The sequence below is a fragment of the Botrytis deweyae genome (assembly GCF_014898535.1).
Source record: "Botrytis deweyae strain B1 chromosome Unknown BDEW_007, whole genome shotgun sequence".
NCBI classification, from domain to species: Eukaryota; Fungi; Ascomycota; class Leotiomycetes; order Helotiales; family Sclerotiniaceae; genus Botrytis; species Botrytis deweyae.
The window spans coordinates 1,052,084-1,077,501 of NW_024066214.1; the positions used below are offsets into that span (position 1 = coordinate 1,052,084).

Genomic DNA, 25,418 nt, shown 5'->3' on the forward strand with positions numbered 1-25,418 from the left:
CGATCCACCGGGGAACAAGGGTGGATTAGACAAGGTAAGGATGAGGGTGCAGTAAATCGATAATCAATTGAGCCACTGTGGCACCGTTAATTGTGGCACTTCTCAACTGTGCTGGGAATCCCAATATCTCTTTCGCGCTGCTGTGGCGAGCTCAACGCCTTGGAATCGATTTTGAAAGTAATTGAAGACACCGAATTCTTCGCGGGTCATCACATATGTGGTAGGTTCTTCTTGTAGCTTCCTCCAGATATGGTTGATTGCAACTTCCAAGACACCGATGACGATTGGATCTCTGATTTCTTCCTCACTGTCTCGAGCAATTTCCAAAGCTTGAGATACTGAAAGAGTGCCGACAGAAGCTTGTCTATACGCCTCTTGGCTGGTTAAATGGCCGTTCATAATGGTATGGAGCGATAAGGAGGGGTCGAAATGATCCGGGTTATCGAGGTGCGTCTTAGCAAACGACGAAAGAGGAAGGTGCGAATCTTGAATGAAAGGCATGGCGACGGAGTAATATGTAGTAAACGGAATGGTTTTATCCAGTTGCATTAGCTGTCAGATGATAAGTACTTGAGTACTTTGTATGAATCTCGATGTGATTCGGGCTTTTGCCTGATTACGGAAGCACTGCAGCTCAGCTCGTCCGACCAATAACTCTTCTGGGAAGGTAATCGTAGATGAATGGATGGATTCGACGCGTTGTATATCTGCTTGGGGCTTGCGTGATGATCTTAAAGGAGTGGATTCGATATGATTTCGATATGTAATGGTAGGAGAAATTCTATTGGAAAGAGTGAAGCAAAAGCAGAGAGACTGGCTTGAAGAGGTTGTGTCCTATATAGTAAGATTCGAAAAGTATAAGTTCATGACTTGCGCCTGATAGGTCTCCAAAATCTTATTACAGACATTGAACCCTGGTATCGTGGAAAGTATAAGATCCAATTAAATTGGAACATTTCCGCGCTCTGTCACAAATATCACATCAAAGCTCCTGGGCCCTGGGGACAGACAGCAGGGAATCAGAACATCATCATTTTTCAGACCAAATTTAACTAATAGGTCGATTCATCGAGTCAGTAAATATGGAGTTTCAACCCAAAGTTAAACAGTTAAACGTCTTATGCAAAATTGCGATATGTGCTTGAATCGAATTCATCTCGTTTCTCCCGTGTACCGACGGTAAAAGTAAACTCTGACACCAAGGTTTTTGCATACATCTGTCTCTTAGCACTCCCATACGTTTACCCGACGACTGTGACCTGGTGACTGGTCCATCGATTTTGAGCCTACGCCTTTTGCCCACCACCACCATTATAGCACCAAGGTCTTTGTCGTTTGTAAAGTTTGACTAGATGATAGGGTTTAGATGCAGCAGAGCTGCAAAAAGACCCTAATTTAGCAATCTAGACCAGGAATGCAAGACCGGAGCACAACGCCTAAATCCGACCGCACAATCTGCTAACAATCAGATCTCGATCCTCAACGTACACACGTACTTGGTTGGCTGACTGGAATCCTTACATAAATCCAACACTGATTGAGATATCTCAATATAAAATTTGATATGACATTGACTCATCGGAGACTTTATCCCGGCGGCCAGACATTCATGCTAAACGAGCCTCCGAAGTGTTCTAGTGGCAAAAGAAGCAACAGCATGGAATTCCCTAGGCTAAGACGGAGTGCAGAACTCTATAACCGAAAAGAACGACATATATTAGAAATTTGGAAACCACTTCGAAAATTAGAGCTGTATAATTTTAGCATGATTAATAGCTTCCTCAGAAGCACGGAGCAACTGCCACTTCTGCCATAGTCTGCTGCTAAGCGAATGGGAACAAATAAAGTATAATCGTCTCCCCTGCGATTTCAGATCATCTCGCGCTTCGCTCTTCGCACATCAACCTCTTCATGGCTCTCTTCACCAGATTTGAATTAAAAGAGAGTTTCCATCCATGAATCAATCCATGACCGATCAATGAACAGATATTCAAAGCTATCACATAACTCGTAAGTTGTTTTAAGATTAGGGGGCTGAGGGGGCGAGGGGGGTTCACAGATACACCGTTGGGACGGATTGCGCACATCCAGTACTGTTCAACATCTGATTTCGATGCTGGGTCAACTGGGGTCACGAGGAATGGCGCCACCGACTTGGGAAAACATCTGCTCAACCATAAGCAATCCCAGAATCGGGAACAGTCAAGGCATAAAGTCAATGTCTCGTGCTGACTCAGGTATTTATTGGCTGAAGGTTAAACTTCGCTATACGATTAACTTTTTCAACACCTACTGAATTTTTCCAATTACTAGATAAATACTCTATTGAGTTTTCACGTCTGGATTTCAAAGGAAAGTATCGTTCTCGCCACATCACCAAATGTTGGAGCAAACTCAATCCTCTACCCCTCTCACCCCCATCCCAAAAGATTAAAAAATTATGCCTCGGATCCGACGATAGCTTCGGACTTGGAGTCAACTCTTGGGATTTGTATTCCACAAGTGCAACAATGCATTGGGTGTTTGAACGATCGCTTGTATCAAGATCCAAATGATGATCTCCGTCTTCTCGGCTCATGCATTCGCAATTCTTTCCCGTATTCTTTCCATCTCCGTGCTGCATTGAGAAGTCCTCCCGGATTTCTAGAACTCTAATCAAACAACAATCTCCTCATTTCCATCCCGGATCAAGAGAACAGGACAGACCTTGCCATAATCCCGCTATATCCGCAGCTGCCGCTCACCCAGAAGAGTGCAGTGACATGCATTTTCCTTGCCCAGAATTTTTATCATCTTGGCTCTCTTGGCCGTCCCCTCCTTCACTACCTATCCCCTTCATATGTTCAAGGATACTATAGCCCTTACCTTCCCTTCAAGTATCCAAGGGTAATATGGTCGATCTATCGACTTGCAGGTCGTGCTTGACACACCAGCCACAAAATTCGGAGATTTCGAGGAAACTCGGATTTGTAGCCACAACGACAGGCAGCCAAATCCAGACTTTCTAATTAATCGCCCCATTGATTGGTGGAATACTTCCGCAATGCAGAGGAGCTCAGGAGTCAGGGAGCATCATCCAAAGGATGGCCCCCTCCCGCGCCCCGCACTTTTTGGAGGTCAGCGACCCTCCCTTACTTCTTTTTGACATATCTCCGTCCCTTGAGTGCTTCATGTATTTAATCTCCATATTATTTAAACCCGGCACTTGTTATATCCGTTGGCCTGATAAGAAAGAAGCCGTTTGATGCACGAACGTCGCACTCCTGGTAATTACTACGCAATACTTTACTGGGCCCTGGGAAGAACCCTTTTATTCAGTAGCGAATTTTGGTGCCTGTTTGATTACTTCCAACAATCAGCCTCATGTTCACAGCTGTCAACTAGTGAATCCTAATTCAACATGCAATGCAAAACATACGGTACAGATTCCATCGCAATCTTTTAAACTTCTCGGGACAAGGTTCCGATCCTAGTCTCAGAATGTCCAAAACTTCTTCGCGTAGAGTCGTGGATGTCTATAACCGAGCGGTGCGACAAATGCAAAGTTTAACTTTGTGCCCCTGACTCGCCGTCAGCACGTGCTCTGCTCTTGATTAGCTGTTGTACGCAAATAATACTGCCGAGTTGCCTTGCTGACAGTCCCGGCAATGCTCAGCACTAAATGAAGAGTTTCTAAATCCTGAAAGAGATAGATCTCCACTAGATTGGTTCACATGAAATATGATACGCGTACGGAGTACGGCAATGACTTGATGGTAGCTCATTTGTCATCCGCTTATTTCCCAAGCCCTATCTCGAGCCCACCTTTTGTTGGCCGACTCTCTCAAGTTTACGATGTCATCTGAAGTCCAAATAAGTGTGTAGGTTGGACTTCGGTTTGGGGGGGCGGGTTCTCTTCGGACAGCTTGAAAGAAAGACAAAATGATTACATGCAATCATCGTGGCCAGCAACTACGCGCGCGTTGGAGAGCTCACCCCACCAGTCCGTGTATGTATGACTGATGGATTCAAAAGCAAAAATCTTACTTTTTCGTCCATATCAATTTATTAAACTTTGCTCTTACAGCAAAACCTCTCCATAAGGATACCGGTTTTTGTAGACTTTTTTAAGGATATATAGAGGTATTCTTATATAGAGGTTCCGCTTAATTCTGATATAATAGTAATTTCCTTCTGATTAGTTCCGATCGGGTTATTTCTGTGATATTTTTTTCATTTCAATCAAATCTGACTAAAATATCGATATATTTATTATATAATTCTACTGATCCAATAAGGATATATATGATTCTGGGACCAAAGAATATAAGGATATCCTAATAGAGAGGTTTTAAGGATATAGGCCTTTTTTAGCCCTGAAAATTTTTGGGACCAAAAAAAAATAAGGATAATAAAGGTTATCCTTATAGGGGGGATCCTTATGGAGAGGTTTTGCTGTAATTCCGTTACAATTGCAAGACTAACTCCCCGAGTAGAGGTATATGCTTGGCATTGCTTGCCAAATATTTTGTCATGATTACTGATCCTCGCGACGGGAGATCAGTGGAGCCTCATATTGTACAAAAAAGATACAAAACATTGATGAAGCCGACGGAATCGCTTAAATCGGTTGTGACGGAGCTGAGATTTAGGTCATTTCTGGAAATTTCGATGTATTTGCCTTGAAACAAACTCTACTTACAAGTAGTCCACATAGGACCGAGATTTGCGGCCTCTTTCCACTATTTGAGCGTATCCTCTACATTTGTTCGGGTCGACGATGTCATACACCTGAACTTGAAAGAGCAGGCCTTGACACGTCACACATGTATATTTGGGGGACTGCCATCAGAAAGTGCCAGAGGTGGTTTTTTCTAGGGGTGTCAAAAAGCTTATTTGATCTTCCTACTCCAAATTTGATGAACAGACATTAATTGCTAGTGTGTGAACCTTACATCCCAAAAGGGGAAAGGTGTACGCGAGCCACAGGATTCCAGCCGCCTTGCCACGCGCCAACAATTTTATGCTTTGCTTTAGTTGAGCTGCACTAATGGTATCTTCCTACACTAGATTTCAACTCAGCCGCTCAGGCTTGAGAAGAAGCGCTTAGTCTCACGTAAGGAGTTGACACTAGGCACCTATTCACGTTGCTGCCAAAGGGCCCTAGATTTGCCGAGTAGACTTGGTAGAGACAAAGTATGATCTGCTCATGAATCGCATCAAATAGGATTCAATGGCTCTTTGACCTGTTTTTTACGTGTGTAGGATCATTTAAGTTCATGTCGTCGTGATTGCGTTGATTGGTTTTTCATGTCATCCTTTATACTCTGTGGATGACACATATCATCAGGCAGTAAAATGACATGTTTCAGAACCCATTCTCCTTGAGTGAAGTTTTCTTCTGGGACTGCGGAAGGTTTAAACATCGAGCTAGTGGCTCCGATCATGTGCAAGACACGTGAGTCTGATATTTCTTCTTCAGCATTTTCCACTATATGGATAGGATAAGACATTTTTCCAATGGAAAACTTTGTTCTGCAGAGACACTTCAACATGATTTGTCTGCTTTACGAAGCAACCGAATCCTCCCCAAACTTTACTACCATCTGACTTTTCCCACGAATCTCACCGTTTTTTTCTTTTCAGGCAATTCGTACCGGGACCAGCGAAAAGAACATGAAGATTAAGGAATAAGGACAAACTTGTTGATAGAAAGTTCCTTGGCTTCCATTCACGAGTAACAAAAGTATCAATTCAAAGTTCGTTTCGAATATCTTGTTTCGCCTGAACTTGCAAACTTTGTACCATTTATTAGGGCATGACGATTAATGACGTACTAGGTGTGCCCGCAAGACAATCTCAAATTTTCACGCTCAAACGTTGAAGGCGTTTGTATATGTATTGCTGTCATACATTTTTGACCGCTACCGGCCATGTCTTTTTCAAACACAATTCATGTCTATATTGCTGTCCCCAACGTGCGGGTGCAATCGATAAGACATATGATGTTCTCGAGAAAAAATTTGGAGTGTCCACTATTTTCAGTTCGGTAGACGATCTTTTGTAGACAGTACACTAAATTCTTAATCATGACGTTAACACCTCCCACAACACTTGGGGTTGGCAGTGTTGACACGTTAGCAATTTCCAGCTGGTGCATTCTGTCTCCTTCACCTGCTTGTCTTGTGAACCATCTACATTGCGAGTTCTGCATGTTATTGGATTCGTACGCATTTGTGAATCTCAGGCGTTACAGTCTCCACTTGTCTGCTATCTATAATGTTTAATTCTACCCTACATGCATTTGCAGTCCTACTGCTTCTGCTACCTACGGTTCTTGCAGTAACAAAAGCATATGTAGAACTCGTCAATGGAACACCATACGACTGGCACTTGATATCTAATGAAACACATCACACGAAATGGTTTCCCAATGCCACCATTCCATCCGGTATTCAAGCTACGTTCTATTCCTCATGCCCAATTCCCAATTCTAACAAATCACCACAGGTACCAGCGCCGAATCCTGTATCTCATGGATTTTACATCTACGAGACTCAAAGGCCGAAGCAACATATCGTATTGATAATCCTTCATCCCCTGAATCCTTTACCGTTCGAGCCCATCGAAATCCAACCAAGGTCGAGGTTGTTTATCATGAAAATCTCTCCTCTCTCAACAATCCCAAAAAATCAGTCATCGACCTGGTTTATAGCAAAAATCATCCGCATCCATTCATTCTCGCAGGAAATGGTATCTCAGCCCCCTATGTCAGCTCTAATCCTCCAGTCCGCTGGATGCAACGCACTTTTTCCACTCTCTCCTCGAGGCCTCTCCGTGAAATCAGTATGCCCATGGCTCACAACGCAGGGGCTAGTATCGTAAGCGATTCACTAAATGGGCCAGGCACCTTACACAACACACAAACACAATCCAATTCCGTGTTTATGCAACTAATTCACGGAGCCCGGTGGTTAGATATCCGACCTGTATTTTATGAAGGGAAATGGATGACTTACCATGGTACATTTGTCTCCGGGAAAATGTGGGGTGCCACGGGTCAGAGTATTGAGAGTATAATTGGAGATGTGAATAGATTTACAAAAGGACACCCCGGAGAACTCATTGTGCTTGATATATCGCATGATGCAAGTAATGAGTCCAAATGGAGGAAATTTGATGCGAGTGATTGGATGAAGTTTTATGACTTATTGAGTCGCATTCGTAATGCCTGGCAGGAACCACAGAGATTGGAATGGGATTTGTCGCTTTTACCTTTTGACACTTTTGTAACCAAGGGGGGTAATAGTACGGTGTTGGTGAGGGTTCCTTGCGATGCACCGATACCGGTTTCGACATTTCCTGGGAGGGGGAAAAGAGATGCAAATACCACTCTGACATCATCTTCAGCTGGCTGTGATTCTGTTAGTTCGGATGAATATCTTTCACCGTTGAACACCACAGATTCGCTCGATTCGCAAGAGCCATCTCCTTCCCTTATTGATAGGCGGAAAGCATCTATAATTCCTGGTAGCATTCGTAAGTATTGCTTGTCCTTTCATATTGCAGTTCCTAGTTTAAAAATCGATCTGAATATTACAATCTTCAGAGTCTTCCCTTCTGTATTCAGCCTCAAATCATTAGCTCCTCCCCAATTCATTGCAGCGTTTATGTCGTAATTTCCCTTCATCTTCACGTCTTAACTCCCTTGTGCACATCATTTCTATCAAGATCCCCAGGAAATCCCAACAGCCTCAAACTAACCACTGAATCCAGTGCCTGATCCCCTCTCCCGCCACACCCCCGCCGACTACAAGATGCCCTTCACTCTCCTCCCGCCGACCCGTCTCCCCGTAACCGGACACTACTCCGCCACCGACTCGCCTTCACAGCTAGCCTCCTCCCAAATCCACCTCCTCTCCCACCACAAGTCCTCTTCCGCCATCACCGACACAAACCCCGCACAAATGCATAAATCAACCTGGATCCTTACTCAACCGCCTACCTCCCAGGCCGATATCGGTAATTGGTGGAGTTCTAAACTTGGGTATGCGATATTGGCGCAGCGGAGTTTGTTTAGAAATTTTGAAGGACTTGTACGGGGGGGAGGGAAAGAAAGAAAACCGAACTTGATTGAGGTGGATTATATTAGGACTCCGGATGTGGCGGCGTTGGCTATGGCGGTTAATGCTTGGGAGTAGTGGATGGGGGTATTGGGGGAGGGAAGGGAAAAGAGATGTGATTCCGATGAACGTATGATGATTTGGGAGGGCTAGATGGAGATTAGGGTGAAGAGGAGGCCGATACTGTGTATCACATAAAAGTTTATTATTTTAATGTTTTTTTCTGTAATATTTAATTGTTTGGTAAATCGATCTCTGTTTTGCATCATAACTCCGCATGACTAGAGTAGAAACAGAAAATGGTTAATAGATGCAGACGTTACAGCAAGACTTTACAAACATGACTCCAATCCTCAATGATCTGACTCGGAGACCTGCTAGTGTGGTTGGTGTAACGTACTTGTGAGAATGGAGTCGCGCAATTACATATCACTAGTCTCTCGGAGAATGATTGTAGCATATAGGGCTTGCCTGCAGCTTTTGCATTTTTCTTTCCTCTTTTGTGAGTAGTACCATAACATCATCGCCCGAAAGGATGATTTTCTTTTTTAATGCAGAAAGAAACATCGTACAGATGGGTTTCAAGTAAGGAAGAGTGAGTGAATGCAGGCCTGGAAAGAGCTCATGGGTCTGCAGTAGCTTTGTGACTGTTTCAGGATCATGGCATGTAGAAAAGAGAATTAGACATCTTATTGGCTAGGAGGTATATACCAGGACAAATATAAATAGTAAAGGCATATAAGAACGAAATATGCCTATCAGGCATGGAGGGAATGCTTGGGATGTAAGTGTGCTACTATATATACATTGGCAGTTGCAGTATTGATGTCTGTTGAAAAAATATACAGTATCTAGTAATTACCATGGCAGTAGTCCCCAGGTAGCCAGCGGCGTCATATCAATTGCTTCTTTTGCATTTGTGTGTGACTATTTTCGATATTATGGCTGAGAAACATTAGATGAGGTATTATCACTAGGAATTGGCATATTGCGCGCTTGAGCGTTTGGGAGTATCGAGTGAGTGGAAATTCTGAAGTCAAGCTACACTTCGCCACTCGTCCCAAGCCCACAAACATCGACTCGAGACGGACAACCAGCCGTCATCTCTAATCCACTTCAATCCCCCAAACATTCATCACACAAGAACCATTTCATTTTCACGAACCAAATCCGTTCCAAAAGACAAATTGATGGTGATCATGATCAATGGAGGTATTTCATTCCCAAATGCTGCAGGTGTGAAAGTACTATGCTCTATATGTAGATTCTGAGCCTAGCCATCGATCGTCGCGACAGCAAAACACCATATCCCATTCCCCCCAAGAAGCAAAATCGTTAACATATTCGTTTATGATCTTGGCTTCTCCTTCTTCTCCTTCCACAAAGCAGACAATCCAACACCAGAGACCTTGACGACCTTGAAACGAACACCAGGAATATCTCCCTTGGCCTTTCCCTTACGACCGAAACCAGCGAGGAGGACCTCGTCGTTCTCATCGACAAAGTTAAGACAACCATCGTTAGGAACTGTAAAAAAAAAATCATGTTAGTATCTCTTCTTCATTTTCAATTCTCTCATTTCTCCAAATGCCTCAAATCATCCTTCTCTCGCCCGCAGATCTTCATCCCATCTTTCACTACCTCGCAGGAATCCCATGATATAAAATAATCCACATACCGAAAGCAGTGACCTTCTTTCCGTTCTTGATCAACTGGACTCTGACACACTTTCGGATAGCGGAGTTAGGTTGTTTGGCCTCGACTCCGACCTTCTCGAGAACGATACCCTTGGCGTGGGAGGAACCTCCGAATGGCGAGGACTTGAAAGCGGTACCCAAAGCACGCTTCTTGTAGGACAAATCAGACCATCTTTGCTCGCGACGATGGTTTTGAAGTTTGCGAGCGGCGTTGAGACCTCTTGGCTTTCCTTTACCCATGATTGCTATTGAGAAATTTCGAATTAGCTGCTGATTGGAATTTATTGAGAGTATAAATCGTAGAGAAATTGGGTATGTACCGAATTAAGGCGATAACGGGAATTGATGGGTTATGGTTAGTTGTCGATATGTCGTTGCGAAAGCTGGAGAGAAGAATTTCAAAATCACAATGAGTGCGTGAAGCTAAAATGCGCTAAGCGAACAAATGAATTTCTGGGCAGAATAAATTGTGGCCTGAAAGTAGTCAGAATTGAATTTATTTTAAGGCATTCACATTAATGCAGATTGTCGGCGATAACAATCACTGATAAGAAGTTCGATGACTTCTATCTCATAGCTCCCGACTTCTCCAAATTACTTCCATACACATATACAATCTTTTCGTTTTAAGACCCAATATGGATCAATCACCAAAATCAAAATCAAAACGACCCGTTCGTGATCCACCTCCAGTACTCTTTACTACACCTTCACAAAATGCCTCTCACGTATCGTTAGAAGGTGCTCTAGCACCTGTACCATCCAATCAATCATCAAACTTATATCCCACCACTTCTAGAAATTCTCTTGTCCGTCAACGATCCCAAAGATTACCATTGCGAACTAATCTCGATGGACCCACCGATACAGCTCCCATAACTTCCCTTCCTCGCGCGGGGAAAGCTCCTTCTGAAGGACAAAAACAAGCTGCGAGAACCGATGCATTATGGGCTGAAATGCAAAGTACATTAGAAGAAGTTGAGCTTAGTGCTGTAAATGCGACACATGTCTTTGGACCTGAACATAGTAGAGCTTTAGAGGAACTACGGAAAACACAAATAGCTTTGGCGCAAGCGTGGGCTAGGAGTGAAGCGGATGATGTGGTCGATGAGGGACGTAAAGGTGATATTGGGGGTGGGACATTGGGAAGTGAGGGGAAGAGCGCTCTAGATGGACCGGGAATGACGGCGACATCTGGAACGGATGGAGGAAGGAGTACGACCACTAGTGGGGTTCATAGTGGAGGTGGAGAGAAGATGGGTAGTAAATTGGAGGAGGATACAAAGGCAGATATTGTATTGGCAAGGAAGAGAAGGGAGGCCAACGACAGGTATTTCCAAAGGGTTAATGAAGGAGTTCTTGATGTGGTAGCAAAATTGGAGGAAGTAGCTTCTGCAATGAGATCTGTGGAACAAGAGAGTCGAGATATTTGGGGTGACAATGAAACTATGGATACTGCCAGTATTCAAAGTTCATTGCCATGAACCATGACGTAAGAGCTCTAATCTCGATTTTGAAGGATTGAGGAATGGACTTTTACATCCATTATTTGGCACTTGTCTTGGCTGTATAGTATATATGGGCGTTCAAATGGGCATTGGCGAAGGCGTTTTGGTTATCGGAAGTTGGAGACTGGAGACTGGCGCAAAGGAATAGCTTCTGCAAGGAATGCGTGGATGCATAGGAGGGTAAAATAATCTGGTATAATTTTCGATTATGCGTATATGTAATATCATTTTGGCTCAAATGCCACCCTCTCATAACATTCCAAGCACACCTCCTATGCCAAATGTCTTTGAGATCCAGACCTCGATTTGACATAAATTCATCCTCCCTCCAAACGCCATGCAAATCCCCTCTCCCAAACATTCAGTTACCAACAAACAGAGAAACCTATTGCCATTCATTAGTAACTCCCCAGTCTAGCCAAGCAGAGTAAAACTCACAGCCATGACAACACAGCAAACACTTATATAAGGACTCAATCGCTCTCCTATCCTCGCACATTTCCAGAACAACCCGGTAAAAGTGCTAGTTTCCATCAGTATTCTAATTCCCTGATCTTTTCAAAACAAATGCTATCATACCCTTCTTTATTCCGATCCATGATATTGGGAAACAATTGATGTGCGTATGCGCTCGTACATATGAGGAGAAGGAGCACTAGCAGTGCTGATTGGAAATTGAAGAGAGCTGACTAGATAGCTTGTTAGTACCTTTGCGCAAGAGGATTTCGCATACGCAGAGTCCTCAACTAAAATTTCTGGGCTTGACAAACCATTTTGTAGGGTAAGAGTCGAGATCACAGGAAAAGTTTTAGATGATTGGGGTGTTCCTCAACATATAAATCTGTAAATACCATCCATCTACCAAACACATTTCCATTCACATGCATGCATTGGGCAATCGGTGGCCGGACTATCTATAGACCCGATTTCCGGATAAATTATTAATCGTAATATAGCTCGCGGAAGCTCTGCGACTTTACTCTACATCAAAGATTCGATTTCCTCCCAGTGATAGTACCATCACAAGAAACGCGCCAATAGATCTTATTTCTAGCGCTTGATACTTGTACTCACGGATTCATCAATTCAGAAATTGACTGAAAATACAACTATTTACCAGAACTACAACGATCAAATTTGGGAACATACCCATTATTAGTATCAGACTTCTTCTCTCCAAAACGCGCGCAATCCATCGCATCATACATCAGCTATTTCAATCAAACTTTCACACTACCTCAAAAAATGTCTGAACCAAGAGCTCGCGCAGCCAAAAATCGCGGTCAACAAAACTTCACCGAAGCAGAACGTACGTTCCAATCTTTCCCTATGACTTCCTCTTCTATTCCTACCAATCAACACCCAAACTAACCCAGTCTAGTAAAATCTTTCCTCCACGCTCACGGTGATGTTCATCATGCCCTTGAAACTACGACCAAAACCCTCGATGAAATAGTAACTGATTTCATCATCGAGCTCTGTTTTGAAGCATCTCGCGCAGCCCAAATAGCTGGTCGACAAAAAGTTAAACTCGATGACATTAAATTTGCTTGTCGGAAGAATCCAGCATTTTTGGGAAAAATCACAGAGGTGTTTGAGAAGAAGATGTTTATTGATGAGGCCAAGAAAACTTTTGATGCGACGGATGATAAGTTGACGAAGAGTAGTGGGGGGAAGGTAGAGACGTTGGGAGAGGAGGATGATGTGGATGATGTGGTGAATGTTGTCAAGGGTAGGAAAGGGATGGGAAGTGATTAGGGAGTTATGGGGGAATAAGATATACTTTGAGAAACTGGCATTTGGAGTTGGATAGGATAGGTTGATACCCATATTAGGAGTTCATTTTCGGAATCAATCATAATCTTTTACGTCTTTTGTCTACTGACTTTATTTTCACCTCCTTCTACAAATTGCTAGCTCATGAAACTGATATTCTTGAATCTTGGCTCCAAGTGGAAGCAATCATTCAGCGTTACTTGTCGATGTTCCATCTATCCAAGTGATTTCTTCAAAATACTTGTAATTGGTTTACAATTCCAAGTCCCATTAGTCTCATGAGAAGAGAGGTCTATATCACCATCTCGATTTCCAATTAAAGCTGGAAGTACTAGCTCTTACGCACACTGTTCACAAAGTGTATCTACCATGATGAAAGAATACTACTTTGTTCTCATCACACCGAACAGTATATTTTAATATTCTACACAAGTAGACTACATCGATCGTAATATGCTCTAATTGTTATCTCTTCTCAATTTTCCCAGTGGCTATTCAAAGAAGGCTGCTTACATACGGGGAGGTTAGAACCAGTTATTAGTAGCTTTCATCCTTTGTCTTTGGACTCTCATACTATATCTCTATCGCTGCCATCTATCTTGACCAAATATGAATTTTGAAATTGCTTTCCTATTCCTTCTCCCTCTCCATTCATTTCTTACCCTGCTACGAAACTACACACAAGCTATAGGATAAACCAAGCTGTATATTCTGTCCAGATACTATATCTTTCTACGAAAGAAACTCAATCCCAAGTCTCGGCTGAGAACTTAAGAATTTAGCTTCCGATCCAGAATCTGTATCGTTTTCTGTATGAGTAAGTCGGGTACCCTACTTTCGGGCCACCCCCCTTTTGGGCCACTTTTTATACCCAAAATACACTAAAAATGGAATTTATAACTTTCTTATTTATGGATAGAATTTAATGAAAATTTATACATATATAATTTAGATCGATTTAAGCTTATTCTGAAATTTTCAGATTTTTAGGATTTTTCTGTATTGAGATCTAGAGCTTCAAAATATCGATTTTCAAATTTATATGGAAATCACATATAAATTTAAACTTTTTATAAAATCTTTAATAACTTTCTAATAAAAATTGCTAAAAATAAACTATAAAATTTTACTATAAATTTATAGTATATTCAATATAAGAGATTCAGAAAAAATAAAAAATTTCTTATAAATAAATATTTATAAGGGTACCCTCAAAATGACAGGGATTATTTATACTACTCTAAACTCATCGTATACTATATCTCTATATCTGTTAATTTTTTTGAATTTCTATATAGATTCAAGCTTAAATATCTCAAAAATATATATAGTTTTCTTTTAATTAATGTTGTTAAAAAGTTATTAAAGATTTAATAAAAAACTTAAATTTATATATAATTCCCATACAAATTTAAAAATCGATATTTTGAAGCTCTAACTCTCAATACAGAAAAATCCTAAAAATCTAAAATTTTTAAAATAAGCTTAAATCGATCTAAATTATATATATACAAATTTTTATCAAATTATATTGAATATTAATAGAGATATTAATAGGTCTAAAAAGTGATTTTTGGTGTAAAAGGGTGGCCCAAAAGGGGGGTGGCCCGAAAGTAGGGTACCCGACTTAATGAGTATTTCAGGAACGTAAGTCTTACATCACATACCAAGGATATCTCTATCCCAGTCCGTACTTGATAGAAATACCACGATGTATACAGATTTTCAAATATTGTACAGCAAGGAATGATTTGGCTTACAGCTAGCTATGATTAATCGTCTATCTCGGAGATCATGTGAGCTTTATTCTACGGTAGGTATATCTGCAGAAGATATTGTATAGATATACAACAAAAGTGATTAGAATCTGCGGCTGTTGGGTAGAGATTGATGGTATGGATGGATGGAAAGAATTTTACTTGATTTTCAATCTAATCTAATCTAATCTATTATAATATATATATATATGGATTGGATATTGAAATTATATACCCCTTTTATAGTATCTTTATATATCTAGGTAGGTAGATAGGTAATATTCTCGGTTATATACCTATTAATTGATACAAAATAAAGGGGTGATAGTAGGTAATAAGAGGATTCTTTCGTGATTTTTAAATTCGTATTGCTCTGCTCTTATCTTTTGAGTAATGAAAGGTGGGTTGTGAAACTTGTCTGAAATTTAGAGAGGGATATTGCGATTTATATCCGTACTGTATCATCTGTATCATCTGTATTGTCATCTTCTCTTTTCTTTTCTTTTCTTTTCTTCTCTTTTCTTTTCTTCTCTTCTCTTCTCTTCTCTTCTCTTCTCTTCCCATCTCATACTATTATATTATATTTATACTATCAATATCTCAATCTCAATCTCAATCTCAATCTCAATCTCAATCTCAATCTCAATCTCAATATTATACATCTATCTATATACCTATCTATCTATTCTATAATACATCCCATCCCATTCTATTCCAGCATAAATCAAATATCAAATCAGTATAAAAATATTTTTATAAAAATAATATTATATAATCTAAATAGATATAGATATAACAGATAAATTCACAATAAACAACAACTAGTAATCCCATACCCTCTCCTCTTCTTTTCTCTCCTCTTGTCTTCTCTTCTCTTCTTATCTCATACTATTATATTATATTTATACTATTAATATCTCAATCTCAATCTCAATCTCAATACTATACATCTATCTATATACCTACCTATCTATTCTATAATACATCCCATCCCATCCCATCCCAGTATAAATCAAATATCAAATCAGTATAAAAATATTTTTATAAAAATAATACTATACAATCTAAATAGATATAGATATAACAGATAAGTTCACAATAAACAACAACTAGTAATCCCATACCCTCTCCTCTTCTCTTCTCTCCTCTTGTCTTCTCTTCTCTCCTCTTATCTTCTCTCCTCTTATCTTCTCTCCTCTTGTCTTCTCTCCTCTCCTTTCCTCTCCTCTTCTCTCCTCTCTTCTTCTCTTCTCTTCTCTTATCTTCTCAAAATATAAACACTCAATTCAACCCAATCCAATAGATAAATAAATAGATAGATAGATAAATAGATAGATAGAAAGAAGAAGAGAATAAAAAGGGAATAAGAAAAGAAAAGAAAGAGAAAAGGAAAAGAAAAAAAAGAGAAAAGGAAAAGTAGAGAAGAATAGAGAAGAGAAAAGGAAAGTAAAGGAGAATAGAGAAGAGTAGAGAAGAATAGAGGAGAATAGAGAAGAATAGAGAAAAATAGAGAAAAGTAGAGGAAAGTAGAGGAGAGTAGAAAAGAGTAAAGAAGAGTAGAGGAAAATAGAGAAGAGTAGAGGAGAATAGAGGAGAATAGAGGAGAGAAAACGATTGTTAGTATTAATATCACTATTAATATCAATATAACCATCACTATCACTATCAATCCCAATATCAACATCAACATCAACATCAACACTACAAGTTTTCAAAAGTAAGATCAATAATATACTCACACTCACACTCACACTCACACTCACACTCATAAAAAAAACTCATCAAAAAGTATTCCAATGATTACATATCTTTTATATATCCATCCCATCTACGTACCTAATACCAATAATCTATTTCATAATTTCCCATGCAAGCAAGCTTCAAGCATCCAAGTCTCCAAGCTAGATAGATATCCAAAACGCCATTCCATGTATACAATACAAAGCAAAGTAATACAAAGCAATGCAGTGCAGTGCAAAGCATTATCCAACCATCCAGAATATCAAAGTAAAACCGCACTGATATCAACAATCATTATACCATCTATACACACATACATCCTGAAATCACATTCGATCCCTCACCTCACATCACAATCCAAAATACATGAAACCCAGCACACCCATCACAAGCATGACTGCACTTCTCCCTACCACATCCAACCTTCCCGCATCACTCTTCGCCGAACTACCACAGCATTCTCGATTATATGTGACATTATTCCACTCAGCGGCGACTTCAAACACACTTCCTTGTCCCACATTGTAGAAATCTACATTCAGGAATTTTGGTGGAAATCCCCAATCCTGCACACATTGCTCGACATTCATTCCCAACGATCCATATCCCGTGGAATTATTCGTCTCATTCAGCAAATTTTGATATGGGACCAACAGTGAAATGCCCAGGAGATTGATGTCGTAGTTCAAATTATGATTCGTCATGTAGATATGCGATTTCGCATCGGAATCGAGAAGATTGGGTGGGCGTTGTGGTGTACATGGGAATGAGCGATTGGTAGGATCAAAAGGCGTTTCCCACATTTGTGTGAATTCGTCGAGGATCCATGGATAGGCGGTTTGGTTTGCTTCGTAGTCCATGAAGAAGACGACTCTCTTGCCGCTGAGAATCATGCTGGCGAGGGTGGGCCAATCGTCTAGCGCCATGGGAATCTTGGGGGGTACGTATGCGAAGTTTTGGAGACCGGATTCTTCGATAAAGGGAACGTATTTGTCGACTTTGGAGTAATTTCCATTGCCGAGGAGAATGGTGACGACGTCGAAGGGGTGGGCTTGCACCCAATCGTAGACTTCGCTCAGATACGTTGTGATCGGACCGGCGTCCAATATATCACAGGAAGTATGGCAGAAATGTGGAATACTTCCATTCCATTGAATCTGAGCCTGTAATAATCTGATGCCATCGTTGAGTTGGGTTGTCACATCCAATGCTTGATTTGCAGCCGCGCTACCACTTCTCACAAAGGGAGAATTGTGTGCGGATACTTCGGTGATGTTTCCGTAACTGCGGTCGCAAAATTCAACATAGTTGTTACAGGGAGTGGTGTTAGTTGCTACGGCAGAGCTGGAGGTGGATGTGGCTGTGGAATTGGATGTTCCATTGATGGCAGTGGTGGTGGTATGACGTCCTCCACCCGTCAGAACAATCTGCGTAGCGGAACTGGTTGATTCTGTTGCATTTCCGGTCAACGTCTCTGTGCCCAATGCATAGATTGTAGTTGACCCCAAAGTCGTGGTGCGAGTGGTGGTGCTACCAGTTGAAGTCGAGATTATAGCTTTAGTCGATACAGGGGATGAAGATGTAGAAAGTGTAATTGTAGTGGAAAGAGAAAGATAAGATCCTGTGGGAGTTCTTAATTCCGACCCCGTTATTGTCGTTAAATCAGTCTCCGTTGATGTGGAATCTGTGTTAGATCTCGAACTTGACCTCGAACTCAAACTCGAAGTACTTTCTGACGTTGCTTGAGCATGCACTCCCGCAGCCAGTAAACTGACCGAAAAGAGGCGAGAAAACAACATTTTTCCTCCTGTGATTCTGCAGTGATTCCTTTGACGCCTAATCACTTTGGCAGATCAGTAGATGGAATGGTGAATGTATTCAAGGTAGAGAGAAGATTCAAGCGAGTGGAGAAGCTTTGGGGGGGGGAAGAGGTAGGTATAACTCGTATTCGAGAAGTTTGGGGAAAAAGTTTAGATAGCGATAGGAATTTGGGATGGTGAAGGTGGGACTGGGATTTCACAAGTCGACGTCAGAAAAAGAATTACTCTGTAGGAAGCAGTCGAGTCGAGGAAAAGGTGTGTGAAGGGCACAATACTACCTAATTTGGAATGAATGCTCAAACATTGAATCTTGATGAATAGATGTCCAAAATAGGAGTAGTAAGTACTTGGATAGATGAATAATAAATACCCAGTAACTACGATAAGGTGGCACGGTTGAAGAAGGAAAAAATGAAGTTGTTCCAAAGGCAAGGCAGGCAAGAAAGGCAAGGCAATGAATGACGTTATCGAGTGGTTTTGTTTTCTATTTTCTATTTTCGTGTGCCGTGTACGTTTTCTTTCTTCACCTCTCTTTCGTTTCGTAGATATTGAAATGCAAGAGGCTTGAAAGTTGAGGGAGGAGGTAGGAGGGGCTCAACTTAGTCAAGATTCAAGGGACTCACTCGCATTGGAAGAAAATGAACGTCTGTTTTGTTTTAAGACACAGAACAGACACCACAGTGGATACGCAATTCCACTTTACTATAGCTTCGGATACTCGGCGAATATACCAAGGGAAAATAAGCCCCCTTTGAGGAATTGAGAGTCGTGTACGATAAGTCTTGACAGTCTTGAAGATGTAACCATTGACAAATCTTCTACTTGTGCGTACCGCCAGTATACGGTTGGAGATAGATTCTAGATACTAGATGCACGATACCAGATTCTAGATACTAGATGATGATGATGATGATGATGGCGAGTGCATTTGAATGGTGGAGTATTCCGTAGACCAGAGGAGGAATCTAACTGTATACAATCTTAGCTTTCATCCCCCCCAAAATAGTCTTTTCTTGGGAAATATCGATCTTCCTTTGGTTTGTAGATCTACTGGTGCTTGACTGGTGCGATGGATTATGGTACCATTTGTCCCTGAATCATAGCGGGAGGGAGGGAGGGAGGGAGGAGGAAGGGTAGTCCCAAGCGAACGGGTACGGGCCATTCATCTATTCAATTGATCGATCAGTCAGTCATTCATTCATTCTGTTATCCATATGCATTCAATCAATCATTCATCCTGTCATCATGCTTATTAGTCTTACATAGGAAGAAAAGCAAAAGGTGACAGCCAGTCAAACTAATGCAAAAAATCACACACAAACATCTCATCTCCAATGAACTCGAAATATAACAATTCAACTCCAAATACAACAATTCAACTCCAAATATAACAATTCATCTCCAAATATAACAATTCATCTCCAAACCAATCCCAAACCCTTACCCTTCAAACCCTTCAGTCCATCACCACATCATCCAAATGTCTTACAATTGTATCAAATAGAGTTTCCAAAAACTCATCATAATTTTCTGGGTCTTCTTGTCATCGACTCATCGCCCTCTCACACCTCGCATACCTCTCACCTCTTCTCTTCTGAAAACCAAAAGTCCCACCTTCTCTCCCAATTCCATGGTCCAAGCCTCATTCCCGCCCCTCCTTTCTCTCACGGCCAAGACGGCCAAGACGGCTATTCAAGGATTGGATCCATTTGGAAGCACCCAACCTCATCTTCCTGCATAGATCCGAGTCTAGGATTACGGGCATTTCCTCCCTCAGCACTTGAAATAACGAGGTGCAGAACATCGGCAGAGGGTAAACCATGATTGATTAAGGGTCTAGATTGATCGTCTAGTTAGGATAGATACCATCGCATCCTATCCTCCCGCCAAATTCCAATGCATAACTAAAGTGTGAAGGGAAAGAAAAAACTCTTCTGGTGCGAGTTTGGAAAAGTCAAAAGAAATTCCTCTCGAGACAAGTGTACGGACGGAGTAAACTTACACAACACAGTTACCTCCCTAGTATCTGTCTAGACCAAGGATCATCTAACCTTACAGAGTACTCATCCGTTAATTAACCGCCAAGTGTACCGGTGGTCTTCTTTTACAAACAAACAGTACACTACCTCCACCACCGTATCGGTATCCCAAATATCCCAATTCTCGTATTCACAATCTTGTCAATGACCTCTGGACCTATAGATCTCTACCGCTATCATCGGAGAGAAACCCCCCTTCCGCCTTCCTCACTCCTCAAGCTGCGCCTCAATCTACCTAAGCTCAATACCGTATCGATGAGTCCTGGCTGGCTGGGTAGGTAGATAGGTACTAGGTAGGTGTTACATTCTCAAGCTTACCTATCGAACCACCATTACTCCGGTTCTTGGGAGTTGAATAACATGATGTTCAAGGGGATAATGATAATCTTCCTATCCGTTATGCTCTTCATATTCTTAGGTAGGTAGGTAGGTAGGTAGGTATTCTTCATCCCAATTCTAGAATTAGAATTCTAGAATTCTCACAGTGTATCCAGCGTATCCACCACCACCACCAAAACCAACAACACCAAGCTTTCTGAAAAGTGTATCATATCATACATACATACTAGGTACCAGTAATCAATCAACAAATTCGACATCTATCCCTACTCCTCTACTCGTAGATTCTCAAAGTTTGCTTGGAGAATTCAATAGTTTTATTAGTTGAATAATTTCAAGGTCTCCAGAGTCCAGATTGATGAAAACTGTCGTACATACGGAGTATATACATATGAATACTTATGTACAACGACATCAGCGGCGTATTTTTCTTCTTCTTTTTTCTTTCCTCTCTTCTCACCATCTCCCTGTCTCGCCTGTTTCCCAAGTCTCGTCTGTACTCCGTAAAAATCTGTTTGCTGTATCTTACAAATCCAACCTCCAACCTCCCAACCATCACCTAGAGTCGTAGTTTCAAATCCTCAAGCCATTCCAATCACTCCAGATCTCTCTAGATGCTCGAGAATTGATTGATTGACTGTCAAGCATCCTCCAAGCTCCAACACGAACAGCCAGTTCTCGACGCGCAAGATGACTCCGTACCCTCTTTTACTAAATACTAAAATGTCAATCCATGCATGCAAATGTCCAAGCCCCCCTGTGTGTGGATAGCAGGTGTCGGTACCATGGTTTCGATGATGTCGATAAGATGGGTCGTAGGGTAAATCTAAATTTGTTTCCAATCTTATTATTTGATTTTATTCTGACGATTCTTGTATTTGTGAGTGAGCATTGGGAATATTCATTTACGGTATTATTTATTATTTATTATTTATTATTTATTATCATTACTATCATTTCTTCGTACAATACATGCCGATTCTCGACTAATACACTAACGTCGCTGAAAACTGGGTACGGGTCAAGGAGAATCAAGCTTTTGGTGAAGAATTGCATAGAGGAAGTGTGAGTGAGGTAGGCTTGTTTGTGTCTTGGGAGAGCGTCAGTGGATGATTATCTGATATCTATCCTAGGATCCTTCTACCGTCTTTCATTTTGTGGATGGATCGATTTTGGATGGTTTATTGATTGGGCTTTTGGATTGTGCTATTCGATCATTGCTGTCGTCGTCTATCACTCACTCACTCACCCACCCACCCACTCACATTGTATATCCATCTATCCACATAGATAGGATTTGTGAAAGTGTACAAAGAGATAGTCATCAAATCAATTCCCTCATCACATCTCATCACATCTCAATTCAACATCAATCAATAACCTCATCTCGTCTCATCTCACTTCACCTCACCACCCAATCTCGCCATGGGTTTCTTCCCCAATCGAAAACATCAAGAAGCAATCCCAGCTCAACAAACAGGAACCATAGCCTCAGAAGGTCGCATCACAGATAAAAGTTCCGATCGAACGTTAACTCCCGGTGACAATTCAAATCATGTCTCGACGGCCGGCGTGGATATCAAGAGAGCTACCAAGGCGAGGAAGAGAGCTATTTACATCACCAGTTTCTTGTATTTGATCGCCGTCATCTTTTTAATTCTTGTAAGTTTTGGTTTTCTTGACTGTCACTCATTGCTATTGCCATTGCCATTCCCCCCATATCTCAATCTTCTCCCTCGTCTTCTAATACTAACACACAAATCTCAGACAATAATCGGCAATATAAACAACCGTGCCGTCATCCGCGATACCTGGTTCTTCCGACTCGACCTCACAAACATCATTCCCGAATCCGTCGGCGGCGGCATCACCCTGCAAAACTCTCTCGCCCGTTCCCTCGGCCTCCACGATTTCTACCAAGTCGGCCTCTGGAATTTCTGCGAAGGCTACAACGATGAAGGCATCACCGCTTGCTCCACTCCCCAAAACCTCTACTGGTTCAACCCCGTCGATATCCTCCTCAATGAACTCCTCGCCGGCGCAACCATTGCTCTTCCCGCTGAAATCAACAATATCCTCAGTCTCATCCGCATCGCCAGTCACATCATGTTCGGCTTCTTCATCACCGGTGTCGTCATGAGTTTCTGCAACATCTTCCTCTCCTTCTTCACCATCTACTCCCGCTGGATATCCGGGTTCTACGCCATCTGGACATTTATCTCTGCGCTTCTCGTCACCACGGCGGCGATTATCGCCACGGTGATGTTTATCATTTTCCGCAACACGGTGACGAGTCAGGCGGGCTTGAATATTGGCGCGAGTGTGGGCACCCAGATGTTTGCGTTTATGTGGATCGGTGCTTCCTGTGTGATTATCGCGTGGGTGATTCATGTGGGTATGTGTTGTTGTGGGGCTAGTAGGAGGGATGTGAAGAGTGGGAGGAGGATGGGGAGTAAGAAGGCTTATTCCAGTGGAGTTATGCCCGTTGGGATGGAGGAGAAGCGGGGTGGGAAGAAGAGGACGATTCCGGGGTTTGGGAGGAGGAAGACGGCGGGGGAAGTGGTTTAGGTTAGGTTGGTTAGGTTAGGTTTGGTTTGGTTTAGTTTGTGATTCCACGGTGGGGGTGGTTCTTTTTTCTGCCTACTTCTTCTTCTTCTTCTTTTCCTTTGGGATAAAAGATGATGGAATTGGGAATATCATACATATTATAGAGTGAGTGGAACACACGGATATGGATATGCACATGCACATGCATATCCATCGATGAACATCCTCATCCTCATCAACATCAACATCAACATCAACATCAACATCAACATCCAACCCAGAGCATAAAAATTAAAATTAAAATTAAATATGCCTCGGAAGTATATATATAGTTATGTTATACATATATACATATACATATACATATATACAAAACCATATAGTTATGAAACTAGGATATTAGGATATCAGGTATTAGGATATCAGGTATTAGGATATCAGGTATTAGGATATACATCGGGACAAGGCGTTAGTTAGTATATAGATATATAGATATATTGATATATTGATAGATAGAATATCGACGGCTGGATATATAGGTAGTCTTTTGGATTTCTTTGTATGTAGGATGGGAATTTGGGAATTGGGGAATTGGGGGGGGGAATTGGGGAATTGGGGAACTGGGGGTGTGGGAATTTGGGAGATATGGGGGAGAGGTGTGGGAGAGGTATGGGAGGTGTGAAAAAGGTATGGGAGAGGTGTGGGGGAGGTGTAGGGGAGAGGAAGTGTAGGAATTGGAGGAGTTGTGGGAATTGGAGGAGTTGTGGGAGAGGTGTGGGAAAGGTATGGGAAAGATATAGGAGAGGTGTGGGAGAGGTGTGGGAGAGGAGGTGTGGGAAAGGAGGTGTAGGAAAGGAGGTGTAGGAATTAGAGGAGATGTGGGAATTTGGGAACTGGGGGTGTGGGTAGGAGAGGAGAGGAGAGGAGAGGAGAGGAAGGAGAGGAGAGAAGAGAAGAGGAGAAATTATAGCGCGTGTATGCAAGTATTAGGATTAGGGTTGGGGTTGGTATGACTTGGGTTTTACATTTGTATTTGCATTGAGAGAAGGGTTGGTAAAGGGTTGAGAGAAGGGTTGGTAGAGGGTTGAGAGAAGGATTGAGAGAAGGGTTGAGAGAAGGATTGAGAGAAGGATTGAGAGAAGGATGGGAGAAGGATTGAGAGAAGGGTAATAAAGGGATAATAGTAAAATAAGGAGGAAATAAAGATGAAATTAAAGAGAAATAAGAGAGAAATAAAAAAAATAAAAAGAATTAAGAGAATTAAAGGAGAATATAAAAAGAATTAATAAAAGAATTAAAAAGAAATAAAAAGAATTAAAGAGAATTAATAAAGAGAATTAAAAAGAATTAAAGAGAATTAAAAGAATTAAAAGAATTAAAAAGAATTTAAAAAGAATTAAAAGAATTAAAAAAATTAAAAAGAATTAAAAAGAATATAAAAAGATTAAAAAAAATTAAAAAAATTAAAGAGAATAAAGAGAATTAAAGAGATTAAAAGAAATAACGAGAAATAAAACGAATTCAAAAAACTTAACGCAAATACAGCGATTCCCGAGCCTTCCAGAAAATTAAAAGAATTAAAGAAAATTAAAAAGAATTAAAAAGAATTAAAAAGAATTAAAAGAATTAAAAAAGAATTAAAGAGAATTAAAGAGAATTAAAGAGAATTAAAAAGAATTAAAGAAAATTAAAAAGAAATAAAAAGAAATAAAAGAAATAAAAAGAAATAAAAAGAAATAAAGAAAGAATTAAAGAGAATTAAAAAGAAATAAAAAAAATAAAAAGAATAAAAAAAATAAAGAGAAATAAGAGAATTAAGAGAATAAAAAAATTAAAAAAATTAAAAAAAATTAAAAAAAAATAAAGAGAATTAAAGAGAATTAAAAGAATTAAAGAGAATTAAAGACGAATTAAGAGAATTACCGAGATTAAGGAATACAGCGATTAAAGATTTTAAATCTTAAATTATCCTTATATTCTATCTCTTATCTCTTATATTCTTGATCTCTTTCTTATTCTTTCTTATCTCTCATACTATCTATCTCATCTATCGTATCTTATATATCTATATATCTTTATATCTTTATATCCCT

General features: G+C 40.8%; 8 protein-coding genes across 8 annotated transcripts; 4 read left to right on the top strand and 4 right to left on the bottom strand.

Annotated features, from left to right (window-relative positions):
* Positions 1-102: 102 nt before the first annotated feature.
* EAE98_004035 (uncharacterized protein) lies at positions 103-501 on the bottom strand (the record flags this gene model as incomplete). The annotated part of the gene is made up of 1 exon (XM_038951655.1): positions 103-501. One exon carries the CDS (start codon positions 499-501, stop codon positions 103-105), a length of 399 nt encoding a protein of 132 aa, XP_038812128.1.
* A 5,757-nt stretch (positions 502-6,258) lies between these two features.
* Positions 6,259-8,180, top strand: EAE98_004036 (uncharacterized protein; the record flags this gene model as incomplete). The annotated part of the gene is made up of 3 exons (XM_038951656.1): positions 6,259-6,430; positions 6,490-7,518; positions 7,756-8,180. 3 exons carry the CDS (start codon positions 6,259-6,261, stop codon positions 8,178-8,180), a joined length of 1,626 nt encoding a protein of 541 aa, XP_038812129.1.
* Positions 8,181-9,450: 1,270 nt separating this feature from the next.
* Positions 9,451-10,039, bottom strand: EAE98_004037 (uncharacterized protein; the record flags this gene model as incomplete). The annotated part of the gene is made up of 2 exons (XM_038951657.1): positions 9,451-9,629; positions 9,781-10,039. The coding sequence occupies 2 exons, from the start codon at positions 10,037-10,039 to the stop codon at positions 9,451-9,453; spliced, it is 438 nt and encodes a 145-aa protein (XP_038812130.1).
* Positions 10,040-10,437: 398 nt separating this feature from the next.
* On the top strand, positions 10,438-11,283 carry EAE98_004038 (uncharacterized protein; the record flags this gene model as incomplete). The annotated part of the gene is made up of 1 exon (XM_038951658.1): positions 10,438-11,283. One exon carries the CDS (start codon positions 10,438-10,440, stop codon positions 11,281-11,283), a length of 846 nt encoding a protein of 281 aa, XP_038812131.1.
* A 385-nt stretch (positions 11,284-11,668) lies between these two features.
* EAE98_004039 (uncharacterized protein) lies at positions 11,669-12,080 on the bottom strand (the record flags this gene model as incomplete). The annotated part of the gene is made up of 4 exons (XM_038951659.1): positions 11,669-11,692; positions 11,746-11,830; positions 11,887-11,996; positions 12,078-12,080. The coding sequence occupies 4 exons, from the start codon at positions 12,078-12,080 to the stop codon at positions 11,669-11,671; spliced, it is 222 nt and encodes a 73-aa protein (XP_038812132.1).
* A 472-nt stretch (positions 12,081-12,552) lies between these two features.
* Positions 12,553-13,065, top strand: EAE98_004040 (uncharacterized protein; the record flags this gene model as incomplete). Its single annotated transcript, XM_038951660.1, has 2 exons — positions 12,553-12,616; positions 12,689-13,065. 2 exons carry the CDS (start codon positions 12,553-12,555, stop codon positions 13,063-13,065), a joined length of 441 nt encoding a protein of 146 aa, XP_038812133.1.
* Positions 13,066-16,930: 3,865 nt separating this feature from the next.
* EAE98_004041 (uncharacterized protein) lies at positions 16,931-18,379 on the bottom strand (the record flags this gene model as incomplete). Its single annotated transcript, XM_038951661.1, has 1 exon — positions 16,931-18,379. The coding sequence occupies one exon, from the start codon at positions 18,377-18,379 to the stop codon at positions 16,931-16,933; it is 1,449 nt and encodes a 482-aa protein (XP_038812134.1).
* Positions 18,380-21,689: 3,310 nt separating this feature from the next.
* EAE98_004042 (uncharacterized protein) lies at positions 21,690-23,598 on the top strand. Its single transcript, XM_038951662.1, has 3 exons — positions 21,690-21,852; positions 21,912-22,440; positions 22,546-23,598. Exons 2-3 carry the CDS (start codon positions 22,204-22,206, stop codon positions 23,344-23,346), a joined length of 1,038 nt encoding a protein of 345 aa, XP_038812135.1. The 5' UTR covers positions 21,690-21,852; positions 21,912-22,203; the 3' UTR covers positions 23,347-23,598.
* The last annotated feature ends 1,820 nt before the right edge of the window (positions 23,599-25,418 follow it).

Excerpts from the sequence above, each read along its gene's own strand:
- EAE98_004042 (XM_038951662.1), top strand. The coding sequence starts at position 22,204 with ATGGGTTTCTTCCCCAATCGAAAACATCAAGAAGCAATCCCAGCTCAA. Across the intron at positions 22,441-22,545 it reads CCGTCATCTTTTTAATTCTT|ACAATAATCGGCAATATAAA; the intron begins GTAAGTTTTGGT and ends CACAAATCTCAG.